Source organism: Cebus imitator, unplaced genomic scaffold, assembly GCF_001604975.1.
Source record: "Cebus imitator isolate Cc_AM_T3 unplaced genomic scaffold, Cebus_imitator-1.0 Scaffold252, whole genome shotgun sequence".
NCBI lineage: Eukaryota > Metazoa > Chordata > Mammalia > Primates > Cebidae > Cebus > Cebus imitator.
In genome coordinates this window covers 1,485,576-1,502,043 of record NW_016107567.1, presented here as the reverse complement: position 1 = coordinate 1,502,043, position 16,468 = coordinate 1,485,576, and the positions used below count along the sequence as shown (strand labels likewise).

Here is a 16,468-nt window from a genome sequence, read left to right as displayed (position 1 = left end):
AGAGAAGTATGCATTTCTTTATCCAGTTTTGAATGTGTGACATGTGGATGTTTCACATTACCTTATGGTGTATCAAATGCATGCTTAAAGCATAAACTTTTAAATGAGACATGCACTTTCATTTTTCATATCTTCTTTGTAGACCTCTGAAATCACCTACATATTTAAAATAAAAAAATTACAATGGAGCAACTACGGCATGCAATTTCTTTCAAAACACAGAGCTTACTAATTTGCATCAAAATAAAAAAAATCAAGACTGCTTAATTAAAACCTTGACACCATCAACCTCTTTAATTATACGTTAAAGAGACTGGCATCCTGGGGATACCAACTTGAAATCAGTGTGCATTTTGAGTGTCTCTAGTGTGTGTACATATGCAATTCACAGAAGAGGAAAGGAGAGGGGCATCAAGAGAAAGCAAAAACATGATTTAAAATTTCTTTGGACCTGAATAATTTCACACTTTTAAAACAGGTAGGAAAAGGGCAAATTTGTCTTTTCAGAAGAAGAATGCAGACTAGAATTGTAAAACAATGTTTCATCTCTTTTCTATGACTAAATTTCAATGCATGCTTTCTTTTTAAAGAACAAAGATTTTTTATGAAAATTATTATTTATAAAACAGAGTTCTAAAGCTTGACTACTGAGTGTTGGATGTATATAGATCATATTGGGCAAATGAAGGAGGAGGGGGCTGCCTGTTTTTCTCCTTCTTTAGAGTGTATATAAATTGTGCAGTAAAATGACTGCCTTTCTTTACGTCTTAATTCTTGTCTTCACTATTATATGCCTATTCCCAATTTCTTTCGCTAGTGTGGGACCCAGCAGCTCTTTGTTCTCATTGTGTCTGTCGTCTCCCTTTCTTTGTGTTTCAGGGATACTGCTACCCGCATCTGCCACTGAGCATGCGGGGAAAAATCCTTCAATAGATTCTTTACTTAGGACTTTCAGTAGTATTATTCCACTTCTCCACGTTTTGGTGATAACCAAAATAATCGTAAAGATAGACCGAAACTTGGAAAAGGCATGAGTGATACAGGTGGTTAGATGGTGGGCTTGCACGCTGGGACACAGGGATGATTAAGGGTAGTCATCACACACATTTATCTAATTTATAGAAGCTCTCACCAAGCATGTTAAATCAGAACATCCTCCCTGGACACAGACTAGAGATGTAGATTAACAACTGAGAAGATACAAGTGTTTCTGAGCAGGAAGACACAAAACCATATCTAAAACCAATAGATACAATGTGTTAGCAGTTCCAGAGAAATGAGGTATATTGTCACATTGTCACAAAGATTGGTATGTAAAGTCCCTAGCAAGGACTTTCACTAGATAGTATATCATCTGAGGATGAAAACCAGTGGGGTCGATTTTTCTCATAGTATAATCTCAGGTTTTTCTCCGGCTGTGCTAAACACTCAAAATGGTAAGTCAGTGTTCACGGAACAAAACTTGATTCAATTCTTCTGCTTAAAGCCTTTTAAAAAATAAAAATAAAATTTACTCATGGTTTCCAAGTGGTAAGAAACAGTAGGTTAGCAGGTGAGATTAAAGAGGGTTGGGTAGAATTCTGACGTTTTCTGTTTTCTGCTTTTCCCCGGGCAAGTCTGACTTTAATAGCTCATAAATTATTTAACAGAAGGAGCACTATACAATTTTATTCATATTTCTCCCCATAACCGTTTTTGCCTGTTGCACTCACTGCCCGCATCATCCACGAGCTCTTAGAATAGTTCCTGGCACGGAGTAGGTGCTCAAAGATCTTTTGTTTGGAGAATGGGTGAATATACATAGTGTGCATATATATATATATATATATATATATATTTATATATAAAGCAGTTCTTTTATTGTGGCAAACAATGGTAATAACAGCCCAAATCTGACTATTTTAGAATAAATACTTAAGTGAACAGTTGCCTCCTTAGCAGCTGGCCACTCTCCCTCTTAGAGACAGGCATTTCTTCTTCTTTCTCCTTGGCCTCTTTTCTCCCACCATTTTGTTTCTCTATTAGCAATTGGTACACGAGTGGCGTCGTACCAAAGCCCTTCTGTTCCCCGTATTTACTTTTCGGTTTTTAGAATAACGATCTCCAGCCTTTGGGTTTTCCATAGGTTTCGTTAGCCAGTGGGTATTAAGTGCTGTCATGGAGCCTAACAGAGCTCTGGGAAGGGAACGAACCAGGGAACCCGGGGTGTACTCCTCGAGGACCAGCATCTGCAGCTGCTTCTTTGGGAACACCCTACCCCGGCACCTGGCTCAGAGACCCGCGCAGTTTGCAATCCCGGCTGCGGCCGGAGGAGGTGCCTGTGGCGGGAAAGTTCAGACCAGGTCCAATCAGGCACCTGGGATTAGGTAGCAAGGGTGGGTGCGGCTCCCCGGCCTTGGCCCGCGCTGCCGGCCCCGCCCACTGGGTGGGCTTCCCCCACGGTTCTCCTCCCCCTGCCCCGCCCCCTCGGAGCCCTGGCCCCGCCCCGCCCCGGGGCCGCGGCTAAAACCCGGAGCCGCCCCGACGCCCAGGGGACTGGAGGGACGCACTGAGCATGTGCAGAGCAGCTCGGCGGCGGCTGCTGCGGCTGGAGGCGAGGGCCGGGTGCTGATGCTAACCGCCGGCTCGGCCTCAGCCCGCGCGTGGTCTGCCTCCCAGGCCGGGGCGGCAGGGAAGGAACCGTAGCCTCCTCGTGGCCCGAGGAGCCGGCGCGGCGGCGCTCGTTCCCTGGCGGCCGCGGCGCCCTCGGGCCCCACGATGATGGCGGAGCAGGTGAAATGCGCCTCCGCGGCGGTCAGCTCCGGAGCGGGCTCCGGGCCGGTGGTGAACGCGGAGCTGGAGGTGAAGAAGCTGCAGGAGCTGGTGCGCAAGCTGGAGAAGCAGAACGAGCAGCTGCGGAACCGAGCGGCCACCGCGGCCGCCGCCCCGCACCTGCTGCTGCTGCCGCCGCCACCGCCTGCCGCACCGCCCCCTGCCGGGGCCTGCAGCCCGTTGGGTCCTCGGAGCCCCCCGGCCGCCACGGCCACCGCCGCGGCCTCGGGGGGCTTGGGGCTCGGGCTGGCTCTGGGCGCGGGGGGCGGAGGCGGCAGCGGCAGCGGCGGCGGCTCCAGCCCCGCGTTCCCGGGCACCTTCTGCCTGCCCAGCCCCGCGCCCTCCCTGCTCTGCAGCCTGGCGCAGACACCCGAGGCGCCCTTCGTCTACTTCAAGCCGGCGGCGGGCTTCTTCGGGCCGGAGCCGGGGGGCGCGGGGACGCCGCCGGGGGGAGCTGCAGCGACGCCCTCGCAGCCCCCAACGCTGCTGGACGAGGTGGAACCGCTGGATCTGGAGAGCGTAGCCGCCTGGCGGGACGAGGATGACTACACCTGGTACTGCCTGGCTCCACTCCCTCCCTGAGTCTGGCCTCGGAGGCTGCGGGCGCCTGGGCGTGGGGGCGGGGGACGAACTGGGGTCCCCTTGCGGCCGCCGGAGTAACTCCCCGCTGTTCCCAGAGGCTGGGGCTGATCCAGCAGGTGTCGAGCCAGGCGGTGACACTTCCCTTGATGAGGCTTCTCATGAAGGCAGAAACCTGTTTTCTAATCGCTTCGACTGCAGATGAATCGGCCCCCTCATCTGCCTTGGGTTCTGCTGTTTGCCGATTGTTGGGTCCCAAGCTGCGCGTAGCATTAAGTGCAAAATCCATGCCATCTTGTCTTGTTGCTCAGTGCTGCTCTTTTCCCCAGTTTTTTTCGGGGGATGACGGGGAATGGCAGGGGTTGGCCTCTTGTCTGCGACTGTTACTGTTCTTTCCTTTTAAACGAACGCTGGACGGGATTTGCATGCTCTTCCTCCTCTGGTGGCATCGGAAGCCGCGTAATGATGGATCTCTTTAGAGAGAGGTTCGTTCTTGCAGTTTGAATTTTGCAGTAGTGTGCCCTTTTGCGCTGCATTTTCATTGAAATCCTATTTTCAGAGACTGGCTTGCTTTTTAAAATAGGGTGACCTCACTCGCTTTCCCATAAATAATAGTGCCAATAAAGAGTACTTTTCAATGAGTGGAATAAACAGGTGGAAAGCACTTTTTTACCTAGACAGTTCCTTGGTTTCTATTTTTAAAATTAAAATGTAGAAGAAACATGAGATTAGAGAAGCCTTATTTTCTTATTTCTTAGAAACTTTTTTAGTTTGGTTATCAAAAAACTTGAGACTGACAGCATTTGTTCAGTTGACATCTAGTTAGCACTGTCTACTTTCCATGAATGAGTAACTTTAAGGGGAGGCATCCAATTACTTTATGATGTATTTTTCTTGCTGCTTGCTCATGGGGGAATAGTCATTTCATGACTGATTTCTTTTGGTTAGTTCCCGTTTTGTGTGGACACCAGACATATGAGATATGTTTCAGATAAGGTGGAACTTGGATTCCTGAAAGGAAAATGAACAGGATTCACCTCTACATTGCAGAGGCGTGAAGAATAGTTGTAGTTTTCCTTTATTTTAGGTCCTTTTTATATAGGACCCTTTCTGTTTTTTCCAAGATAGGTTTTCATTACTTTCTTTGTGTCTCTGTTGCATGATTGCATGGAAGGGAATGGGAAATGGAGATCCTTACTGGTTTCTTGTTGGGAACTGCAGTGTTCTTTTTCCCTTACACTGTATCATGTGAGAGCTCTAACTATAAAGTACATTAGTTAATTGGTTTGATTCAATACTCAAAATATATGGAGCTATAATAAGCCTTTCAGAGGTGTATTCATCATCCACCTTAATACTTTTTGGCAGCTGTGCAGGTAGCTCAAGGTGTAAAAAAAAAATCAACTCATCACTTTCTGGGACTTTAAGGCATTCTTTCAAAGCTGGACCCTTATTTCTATAAAGCCCAGGGTGTATTGTAATCTCAGTTTCAGGCTGAATGTGGTACTAGGAAATGCTTTCATGATGGTCCTTAGATTTCACTAATAACTCTCAGCTTTTATGCCACTTTCAAATTATTTTAGATTGATTTAGTTCCTACTTAGCCTTTCTGATGGTATGTATGTAAACAGTGGAAAGAAACTTGTTTGTATTTTTCATGCGGAGACACATGGGATCAGTTTAATGCTTAAAATATTTGCACTTTAAAATTGTGATATTGAATATTAGATTAATAATCTAATATATTAATAACTTTTCTTCTTTTGAATGGACGTATATTTAGTTAGCATCCTGCTATTGCTAGTATATTGATACCTAGGCTTTCTTTTTATAGTTTAATTTTGTCGAAATGGCATTGAAATAATCAGCTTTAACAGAAATCACCTACTTAGTGTTATTAGTATATTAGCTCTTCAGATGGTTTGAAGCAAACTAAATTGAAGCAGGTTCTATTTCATTCAACAAGAATGTAGGTGAATAAATCAAAGCCTTGATGCTTGACAAATGTTTCTAGAGACAAATGGCAGAGAATCTCCCTGAAAACAAGCATAGGATTAGAATTCCAGGTGGATAAACAAGGAGGGTTCATTAATCTTAGTGGGATGGACTTAAACATTTTAAAGTTACCTGATTTACAGGAATATTTTTATTATTACATTTTATGCATCAAGATATCTTTTGTATTGCAAATCTTTGGCATATTGATGAAGAAAATACCAACAGGGTTTAATTTTTTAAGTTTAACCTACTTGTTAATGCTTGCAGAGTACTCTGAAGTTCCTTTATCACTGCAGACTACAGTATCTCTGTGGGGTGGTCTCTCAAATAGAGTGCTGTTCATTTGGATTCCCTGATATGTTTGCAGGATGGCAACTTATTTTTATTTCCTGTGTTTATTAAGAAACAACTGGAGCAGGTATATAGTATCTTATTTTAAAAATATTTAAAACTAGAAGTTTTACATGTTGATTGTAAAAAATGAAAACATGGTCACAAAAATTCTTTCTTGTTCCCAATTTATTACCATGACTCAGAATTCACCCTGTTAATACTCTGTAGATCCTTCAAGATAAAAAACAAAATTATACAAATCAATATACAAACATATACACTCAGGTTTTTTAAACACTTGCCTTTCATTGAACATACCTTGGAATTTGTCTGTCTGTTCATGTGATTTCACATCTCCCAGTAACAATGGCATCATTGTTAGAGTAACAATATTAAGGAACAAGTTACTGTTAACTGTATCACCTACAACTTTTAATGCATTTTTATTATGATTTCATCCTAATGGATTAAACAAAATTTATTTGCTTATTTACTTCGAATAGTACTTCCTGCTAAAATGTCATAATTCAGGAAAGTTTACAAATGTAGATTAATCGCTGAATATTTTAGCTGCTCTTTTATGTAAGTGTATCTTTTCTAATAAAACTTTAGAATACACTATTTTTATTAAAAACTTGAACAAGATTTGGATTAAGTTATGTGTATGAGGAAAATTGTGACTAGTAGAACCAATATTTTCTTTATGATAGTTCATTAGTTAATGATTAACCAGGCTTTTGAGATATTTTTTCTGAATAATTATTTAACCTTTAAGTAGTATGTTAAAAACAAAACAAAAGAAACAAACAAACAAAAAAACAGCTTTAAAGAGAGTGGTGTGTTCTGCTTTCCATTTTGATGAAAAACTTTGACAAAATAATTTTCTTCTTTGAATATTTATCTTAATTGAATTTTAAGTCTTTAATTTTACCATAATACTACCTGATTATCTTAGCACAGTCCTGCTGGAATTAAGTGTCTCAGAAAGTTAAAGTTGATGGTAATTCCAGAACCTGAATTCTTAAGTCCTCTTATGGCCCTGTAGTAAAACTCTCATCCTGCTATACTGATTCCTCAGTTATCTTACTAATTTGATAGGCTTAGCTCTCCAAAAGGCCACAAGCTAGAATGGAAAAGGGAAAAGTCTGAGTATCAAGAGCACATAAAAAGTTCAAAGGGATTAAAATCTCCATGCATACATGGTACGCAGTGTGACTGGATGATTTTCCTATCTTTATGGAAGAAATGTTTTTAAGATTCATGTTGCTGTCCCAATGTCACCAGGCTGCGAAGCACCAGAGTACAAACAGAGTAAGTCAGATTGGTCTGAAGTGGCAATGGGAGCCATTAGCTAACTACATGCTAGACCTTCCTATGACCTGTTTCAGCTCTCTATTTCAGTGTTGAGGGACAGGAGCTCTGAGGCGAAATGACTTATGTAAGCTCTTCTAGTTACTGATAGAGTTCAGGCTAAAATTCAGATTATTTGTCCAGATTCAGAAGTGTTTACATCATTGATATTTTTTTCCACCAGAGCTGACTGTGTAACTCATTAATGAGCTTATAAAGTCAATTTAGTAGATTGACCAGCATTTCAAAAAAGTGAAATGCAGTGGAATACAAAATCATATCTTATAAGATATGATTATATTATTATATTATCTTATAATATTATATTATAATACTTGCTTTGATTAAACGTATTTCAGTTTTACACATGTGGAAATATTAAATGTATTTTTGCATTTTGATCAAAATTGGAAAAACTCTAGACTGAAAGCAAAATGGAGGAAACAGGTAGAAAAGCACTGAAGATAGTATAGTACTCTGAAGATAAGTTAGGCCCTGCACACCTCAATCAGGAAGACGGCTCTGTATGAGAAAATACTACGATAAAAATAAGCCAGCCAATATAAAATACAGCCATATAAGGATGCTTTATTTTAGTAGAATGACAATTAGCGGAACATTGAGACTATATAAACAGGATGTGGCAAGGATTTTAAACTTTGCCAACTGTGAAAGACAATAGAAAAGTTGTTAATTATTCAAGGGAAAATGGTGATTTGTACAAATTAAGGAAAATTTAATGAATGAGATATTCGTCTTCCACATGTAATACCAAGACCCCAGACAGCTGGCTAACATCATTGCCAATTTTTCATCAAAGCTGTTGAACACCTTGTACTATACATATGGCACAGCTAAATTAAACCACCTAAACTGTTTTTTGCATAATTGATTTTCAGCGAAAAGACCAGAGGGTGCTTCCCTTTCTGACAGTGCTAATTGAAAATGTATGTTTTCCAGGAGCAAATGGTGTTGACTGAAGTGTATGTCATGTGTGTTTGAAATAGGTTAACTTTTAAATGTTGAAGTGAGGTGCTGAAGTAGTTTAGCTCTAACTGGGTGAGGCAGGGTTGGGGGTGGAGGGAAAGTTTGTTATAGGACAGTTTAATAAGTGAAGCTTGAACTTCATATATCCTTTTAAGAGCTTGTTGGCACTAAGTATTGTATCAGCTGTCTAGTTTGATCCTAGCAGGTGCCAGTGACTCAAATGCTGTTAGAACTAAAGATTTGTTTTTTTTTTTTTTAATTTTTATTATTTTTATTTTTTGCATTTTAGGTTTTGGGGTACATGTGAAGAACATGCAAGATTGTTGCATAGGTATACAAATGGCAGTGTGATTTGCTGCCTTCCTCCCCTTCACCTGTATCTGGCATTTCTCCCCATGCTATCTCTCCCCAACACCCTACCCCCACTGTCCCTCTCCTATTTCCCCCCAACAGACCCCAGTGTGTGGTGCTCCCCTCCCTGTTTCCATGTGTTCTCATTGTTCAACACCCACCTATGAGTGAGAACATGTGGTGTTTGATTTTCTGTTTTTGGGTCAGTTTGCTGAGAATGATGGTTTCCAGGTTCATCCATGTCCCTACAAAGGACATGAACTCATCATTTTTGATGGCTGCATAATATTCCATGGTGTATATGTGCCACATTTTCCCTGTCCAGTCTATCATCGATGGGCATTTGGGTTAGTTCCAGGTCTTTGCTATAGTAAGCTGTGCTGCAATGAACATTCATGTGCATGTGTCCTTATAGTAGAACGATTTGTAATCCTTTGGATATATACCCAGTAATGGGATTGCTGGATCAAATGGAATTTCTATTTCTAGATCCTTGAGGAATGGCCACACTGTCTTCCACAATGGTTGAGCTAATTTACACTCCCACCAACAGTGTAAAAGTGTTCCTGTTTCTCCACATCCTCTCCGGCATCTGTTGTCTCCAGATTTTTTAATGATCACCATTCTAACTGGCATGAGATGGTATCTCAATGTGGTTTTGATTTGCATTTCTCAAATGACCAGTGATGATGAGCATTTTTTCATATGTTTGTTGATTGTGCTTATTAGTGTTGAAGTTTCAGCTTTCCTTGAAATAAAACTTGCAGTGATTGAAGGCTTTTGAAATTATTTCTTTGCAAATTGCTGCATATTACTTTTCAGTGGCAGGTATAAGCATATATATATGTGTATATATATATAAAGTATATACTTGTATATGTATATATATTCATATATATATATTACTTGTTTTTTGTATTATCTACAAAAAGCTGAATTTAGAACCAAATATTTTGAGAAAAACTGAGACTTTGTTTTCTAGACAATTGTCATACTTCATTGGAAACATGCAGGGTTATCGTGGGCTTTGTATTATTTTTGGTCTCCTTGCCTATCTAATTTTGGAGATGTGTTGTACTCAAGGAGTTTTTGGCTGTATGATCTCTGTGCCTAGTTTTTTGTATTATCTGCAAAAACATGACTTTAGTATCAAATATTTTGAGAATGAGACTTTTTTTTCTAGACAATTGTCATACTTCATTGGAAACATTAAGGGTTATTGTGGGCTTTTTCTGCTTTCTTTAAATCGAGCTCTAGTCCAAGTCACAGAAATACTACGCTGACGGCTGTTCTGCCCACTTTTGGGAGACTGATACTGAAAATGATCACTCCTGTCTTAATGCCGTACATTTGTGTGGCACCACAACAGTTTTATCAAAATAACGTGATAAATAACATGTAAGTGGTTTTTAAAACTCCTCTCATGAGGCTTATTACAGAAGCAGTCCTCTACTCCCTCCTGCTGCTAAGTCCTTCGCATAGGCATCACTTTATACTCTTCTAGCTGTTTCTTTTTTCTTTATTTCTAAACAGTCTTAATTTTTTTTTTGATCTTAGACATCTGTGAACTTATTATGGAAGATGAAAACTTAGCTCTCTTCCTCTCATCCTCCTACCGTATCTCTTTCTCATAATGGTTTTCATGGTTTTTCTTTTATATTTAATGTCTGCATTATAATTACAATTTACTAGCTGAGTCCTGTTAATTGCTTGTTACATGTACATTCTCGGACCCCTTTGTTCCTCCAAGAGGTAGTAATGGCCTTTCTTTTCTCCTCTTCACTTTCTTTAATTACCTATCAGAAATTGTTTCCCCAAACACTCTAAAGGAGCCATAAAATCCCTTAATAAGGTCATACACATTTGGCAATCTGTTAATCTCTTTTTTAAAATTTACATTGTAGTGCTAACCCCTCTGAAACTCTTAATCTCATTGCTGTAGTTTTTACTGTTTTCCCCCCAGGCCGGATGCATACTGCTGTTGCCATGGGAACTCTTTCAGTTTCTCGGTTAATGTGGATTCCCTACTTAAATCCTTTTCCTTTGTGTTTCATTTATTCTCTTAGGTGGGGCACAGCCTTCAGTAGATTTCTGAGAAAGGAGACCTGCATGAGAGGTACACTTTGAGATCCTGCATATTTGAAAATGTCGCTCTACCCTTACATAAGATTCGTAGTTGGAGTGGCTGCAAAAGTCTAAGTGAACCTTTCCCTCATGTTGAAGGCATTGTTCCATTTTGTTCTAGCTTCTGTTATGTTCTAGCTATTGAGTGCACTGTGTTTGGTTATCTAATCCTTTTTGACTTTTTCTTTTGCTTCCTTTATCTCTAGTATTCTAAAATGTCATGTTGTACCTTGGTATGGGTTATTTTATTTATTTGGTATGCTGGACATTTGTGCTCACTTTCACCCTAGAATTGCATGAGACCTGGCTTCCAGTTTGGAAATTTTCTTCCTTTTTTTTTTTTAAATAACTTTACAGTTTCTTTTTTTAAGAGCTTGTAACAGACAGATGTAGGTCATTCCCTTTGGTTTAATCACTTGATTTTCTTATCTGTCTTATCCCATTGCTAATCTGCCTTTATTTGTTTTCAGGAGACTTCTTCAACTTGATATTTCAAACTCATTTATTGACTCTTTTGTTTTTGCTATGATAGTCTCATTTTCCAAGCATGAAGAAACTGTGTTTTAAATCTCTGTGTGTGTGTGTGTGTGTGTGCTTGCATGTGTGTGTGTGAATGTAACATTTTCTCTTAGATGAAATAAACTTGTCTTGGAATTTTCATCTGTTCTCTGTGTTTTTCTCTTTGGTTCTTTTTACCCCCTCTACTTTTAGTCTCAGTGTTTCATGTAAAAGGAATATTTTACATATTTGGTGTCAGTCGTTTTCTGTTCATACTGAAATGAGGTATTAAAGCAGATCTAAAGCTCTCCATGGATGGCGCTCCTTGGTGCAACTTACTAGTGATTGGATGGGTAGCCAGCCCATATTCAAGTATCTCTTGGTTTTCTCTTGGGTTCATCTCTTTCTCTAGGCATAAACCTTCTATACTCCTAAGAGGTATAAGCAAGGCAGTCACTTCTAGGAATATAAAGAGTAATGGGACCAGAATTGTAACTAGTCAGCATGTTGACTTCCATTTAATCTTTGGTTAAGTAAGGTAGCTCATTTCTCCATCAGCTAAGTTTGGTGTGCCTGAAGTCAGGGCCTCGCTGGATCAGCTTATTCACATAGCAAAGTCTCTGGTTTCAGGTTGAGATGAAGAGGGGGCAGTAGTAGGACAGGTTCTATGGGAGGGGATTTGGGATTCCAGTGGTTCTTTTGGTAGACTTTCAACTGAATTCACTGCTTTCGGTGCTGTGATCATCCCTATCATCTATGAAATGCAAGGTGGGAATGAGATATAGTACCAGACAATAAGAATTGGACTATGGAGTATGAAAGAGAAATCTACATAAGTGAACATGGCATAGTGGGTCACGTAGAAACTGAATGTTCTTGTAGAATGAACACTGCTTTTGAATATGCTGTGAGGCTGTGTAGACAAATGAAATGCTTGTATCACATAGGCCCTAAGAAATTGAAGACAGCTTCCTGCAAGGTGGTGTTCCCCTGCAAACAAAAAAAGGACTCTATCAAAACAAACAAACAAAAAAGTGAATGGGAGTATCTGGAATCCAGAGTTATGCTGGCTAGAGGAAACTTCTTAGCAGCAGAAGAGATCAGCAATTGTCCCATAGGGTGTTGGAGGTAACAGGTGGAGCATTGCTTTAGATAGCAGCCTCAGATGGTTGCTGAGAGAGATTTGAGAACAACAGGCATAAGCTCAGAGACATGAATTCTCCCAGCAGGGGTTGACAGACACCTCATACAGGACAGCTCCGGCTGACATCTGGCAGGTGCCCCTCTTGGACGAAGCTTCCAGAAGAAGCAATAGGCAGCAATCTTTGCTGTTCTGCAGCCTCCACTGGTGATACCCAGGCAAATAGGGTCTGGAGTAGACCTCCAGGAGACCTGCAGCGGAGGGACCTGACTGTTAGAAGGAAAACTAACAAACAAAGGAATAGCATCAACATTAACAAAAAGGATGCCCACACAGAAATCCCATCTGAAGGTCATCAACATCAAAGACCAAATGTAGATAAATCCACAAAGATGAAGCAAAACCAGCATAAAAAGGCTGAAAATTCCAAAAACCAGAACACCTCTTCTCCAAAAGATCATAACTCGTCGCCAGCAAGGGAACAAAACTGGATGGAGAATGAGTTTCATGAATGGACAGAGGTGAACTTCAGAAAATGGACTCCTCAGAACTAAAGGAGCATGTTCTAACCCAATGCAAGGAAGCTAAGAACCTTGAAAAAAGGTTAGAGGAATTGATAACTAGAATAACCAGTTTAGAGAAGAACATAAATCACTTCATGGAGCTGAAAAACACAGCACAAGAACTTCGTGAAGCACACTCAAATATCAGTAGCCAAATCAATCAAGCAGAAGAAAGAGTATGAGAGGTTGAAGACCAACTTAATGAAATAAAGTGTGAAGACAAGATTAAAGAAAAAAGAATGAAAAGGAATAAACAAAGCTTCCAAGAAATATGGGACTATGTGAAAAGACCATACCTACATTTGATTGGTCTACCTGAAAGTGACAGGGAGAATGGAACCAAGTTGAAAAACAGTCTTCAGGATATTATCCAGGAGATCTTCCCCAACATAGCAAGACAGGCCAACATCCAAATTCAGGAAATACAGAGAACACCACAAAGCAACCCCAAGACAGATAGTCATCAGATTTACCAAGGTTGAAATGAAGAAAAAAATGTTAAGGGCAGCCAGAGAGAAAGGTTGGATTACCCAGAAAGGGAAGCCCATCAGAATAACAGCGGATCTCTCTGCAGAAACCCTACAAGTCAGAAGAGAGTGGGGGCCAATATTCAACATTCTTAAAGAAAAGAATTTTCAACCTAGAATTTCGTATCCAGCCAAACTAAGCTTCATAAGTGAAGGAGAAGTAAAATCCTTTACAGACAAGCAAATGCTGAGAGATTTTGTCACCACCACATGTGCCTTACAAGAGCTCCTGAAGGAAGCAACAAATATGGAAAGGAAAAACCAGTACCAGCCACTGCAAAAACATATGAAATGGGACCATTGACACTATAAAGAAACTGTATCAACTAAAGGACAAAATAACCAGCTAGCATCATAATGACAGAATCAAATTCACACAAAACAATATTTAATCTTAAATGTAAATGGGCTAAATGCCCCAGTTAAATGACACAGACTGGCAAATTGGATAAAGAGTCAAGATTCATTGATGTGCTGTATTCAGGAGACCCATCTCATGTGCAAAGACACACATAGGCTCAAAATAAAGGGATAGAGGAAGATTTGCCAAGCAAATGGAAAGAGAAAAAAAAAAAGCAGGGTTTGCAATCCTAGTCTCTGATAAAACTGACTTTAAAACAACAAAGATGAAAAAAGACAAAGAAGGGCATTACATAATGGTAAAGGGATAAATGCAACAAGAAGAGCTAACTATTCTAAATATATATGCACCCAATACGGGAGTATCCAGAGTCATAAAGTAAGTTCCTAGAGACATAAAAGAGACTTAGTCTCCCACACAATAATAATGGGAGACTTTAACACCCATTGTCCATATTAGATCAATGAGACAGAAAAATTACCAAGGATATTCAGGACTTGAACTCAGCTCTGGCCCAACGGGGATCTACAGAACTCTGCACCCCAAATCGAAGGAATATACATTCTTCTCAGCACCACATCACACTTAATCTAAAATTGACCACATAATTGGGAGTAAAACACTCCTCAGCAACTGCAAAAGAATGGAAATCCTAGCACACAGTCTCTCAGACCACAGTGCAATCAAATGAGAACTCAGGATTAAGAAATTCACTGACAACCACACAACTACATGGAAACTGAACAACCTGTTCCTGAATGACTACTGGGTAACAAAATTAAGGCAGAAATAAATAAGTTCTTTGGAACCAGTAAGAACAAAGACACAACATACTAGAATCTCTGGAAGACAGCTAACGCAGTGTTTAGTGGAAAATTTATAGCACTAAATGCCCACAGGAGAAAGTGGCAAAGATCTAAAATTGACACCCTAACATCACAATTCAAAGAACTAGAGGAGCCAGAGCAAACAGATTCAAAGCTAGTAGAAGACAAGAAATAACTAAGATCAGAGCAGAACTGAAGGACATAGAGACACAAAAAGCCCTTCAAAAAAAAAAAACACAAAACATTGAATTCAAGAGCTGGTTTTTTGAAAAGATTAACAAAATAGACCACTAACCAGGCTAATGAAGAAGAAAAGAGAGAAGAATCAAATAGACACAATAAAAAAAAGATAAAGGGGATATCACCACCAATCCCACAGAAATACAAACTACCATTCAAGAATACAATAAACACCTCTATGCAAATAAACTAGAAAATCTAGAAGAAATAGATAAATTCCTGGACACATATACCCTCCCAAGACTAACCAGGAAGACGTCAAATCCCTGAATAGACCAACAACAAGTTATGAAATTGAGGCAGTAATTAATATCCTACCCACCAAAAAAAGCCCAGAACCTGACAGACTCACAGTCATATTCTGTCAGAGGTACAAAGAGGAGCTGGTACCGTTCCTTCTGAAACTATTCCAAACAATAGAAAAAGAGGGACTCATTTAATGAGGCCAGCATCATCCTAATACCAAAACCTGGCAGAGACACAACAAAAAAGAGAAAATTTCACCTCAGTATCCATGAGGAGCATTGATATGAAAATCCTCAATAAAATACTGGAAAACTGAATCCAACAGCACATCAAAAAGCTTATCCACCATGATCAAAATGGCTTCATCCCTGGGATCCAAGTCTGGTTCAATATGTGCAAATCAATAAACGTAATCCATCACATAAACAGAATCAGTGACAAAAACCACATGATTATCTCACTAGATGCAGAAAAGGCCTTCGACAAAATTCAATACCACTTCATGCTAAAAACTCAATAAACTAGGTATTGATGGAACATATCTCAAAATAAGAGCTATTTATGACAAACCCATAGCCAGTATCATACTGAATGGGCAAAAGCTGGAAGCATTCCCTTTGAAAACCAGCACAAGACAAGGATGCCCTCTCTCACCACTCCTGTTCAATATAGTATTGGAAGTTCTGGCCAGGGCAATCTTGCAAGAGAAAGATATAAAGGGTATTCAAAGAGGAAGAGAGAAAGTAAAATTGTCTCTGTTTGCAGATGACATGATTGTATATTTAGAAATCCCCTTTTTCTCCGCCCCAAATCTCCTTAAGCTGATAAGCAACTTCAGCAAAGTCTCAGCATACAAAATCAAGTGTAGAAATCACAAGCATTCCTTTACACCAATAATAGCCAAATCATGAGTGAACTCCCATTCACAATTGCTACAGAGAGAATAAAATACCTAGGAATACAACTCACAAGAGATGTGAAGGACCTCTTCAAGGAGAACTCTAAACCACTACTCAAGGAAATAAGAGAGGACACAAAACAAACAGGAACATTCCATTCTCATGGATAGGAGGAATCAATGTCGTGAAAATGGCCCTACTGCCCAAAGCAATTTATAGATTCAATGCTATCCCCATCAAACTACCATTGACTTTCTTCACAGAATTAGAAAAAACTACTTTAAATTTCATATGGAACCCAAAAAGAATCCATATAGCCAAAACTATCCTAAACAAAAAGAACAAGGCTGGAGGCATACCTAACTTCAAGCTATACTACACGGCTACAGTAACCAAAACAGCATGGTACTGGTACCAAAACAAATATATAGACCAATGGAACAGAATGAAGGCCTCAGAAATAATGCCACACATTTGAAACTGTCTGATCTTTGACAAACCTGACAAAAAATAAGCAATGGTGAAAGGATTCCCTATTCAATAAATGGTGTTGGGAAAACTGGCTAGCCATATGCAAAAAACAGAAACTAGACACCTTCTACAAAAATTAACTCAAGATGGATTAAGGACTTA

The 16,468-nt window shown here is 39.9% G+C and overlaps 1 protein-coding gene across 4 annotated transcripts in view; it reads left to right on the top strand.

The window, feature by feature from the left end:
• The first annotated feature begins 2,517 nt into the window (after nucleotides 1-2,517).
• SLAIN1 (SLAIN motif family member 1) overlaps nucleotides 2,518-16,468 on the top strand; it is a 63,400-nt gene continuing 49,449 nt past the window's right edge. The window contains exon 1 of one of the 4 annotated variants that reach the window (XM_017498806.2): nucleotides 2,518-3,365. In XM_017498806.2, coding sequence (XP_017354295.1) covers nucleotides 2,758-3,365 — 608 coding nt within the window. In that variant the 5' untranslated portion in view covers nucleotides 2,518-2,757. Of the gene's footprint in view, nucleotides 3,366-3,704; nucleotides 3,876-16,468 lie in introns of those variants that run through there. The other 3 variants (XM_017498807.2, XM_017498808.2, XM_017498809.1) reach the window with 3 other exon arrangements.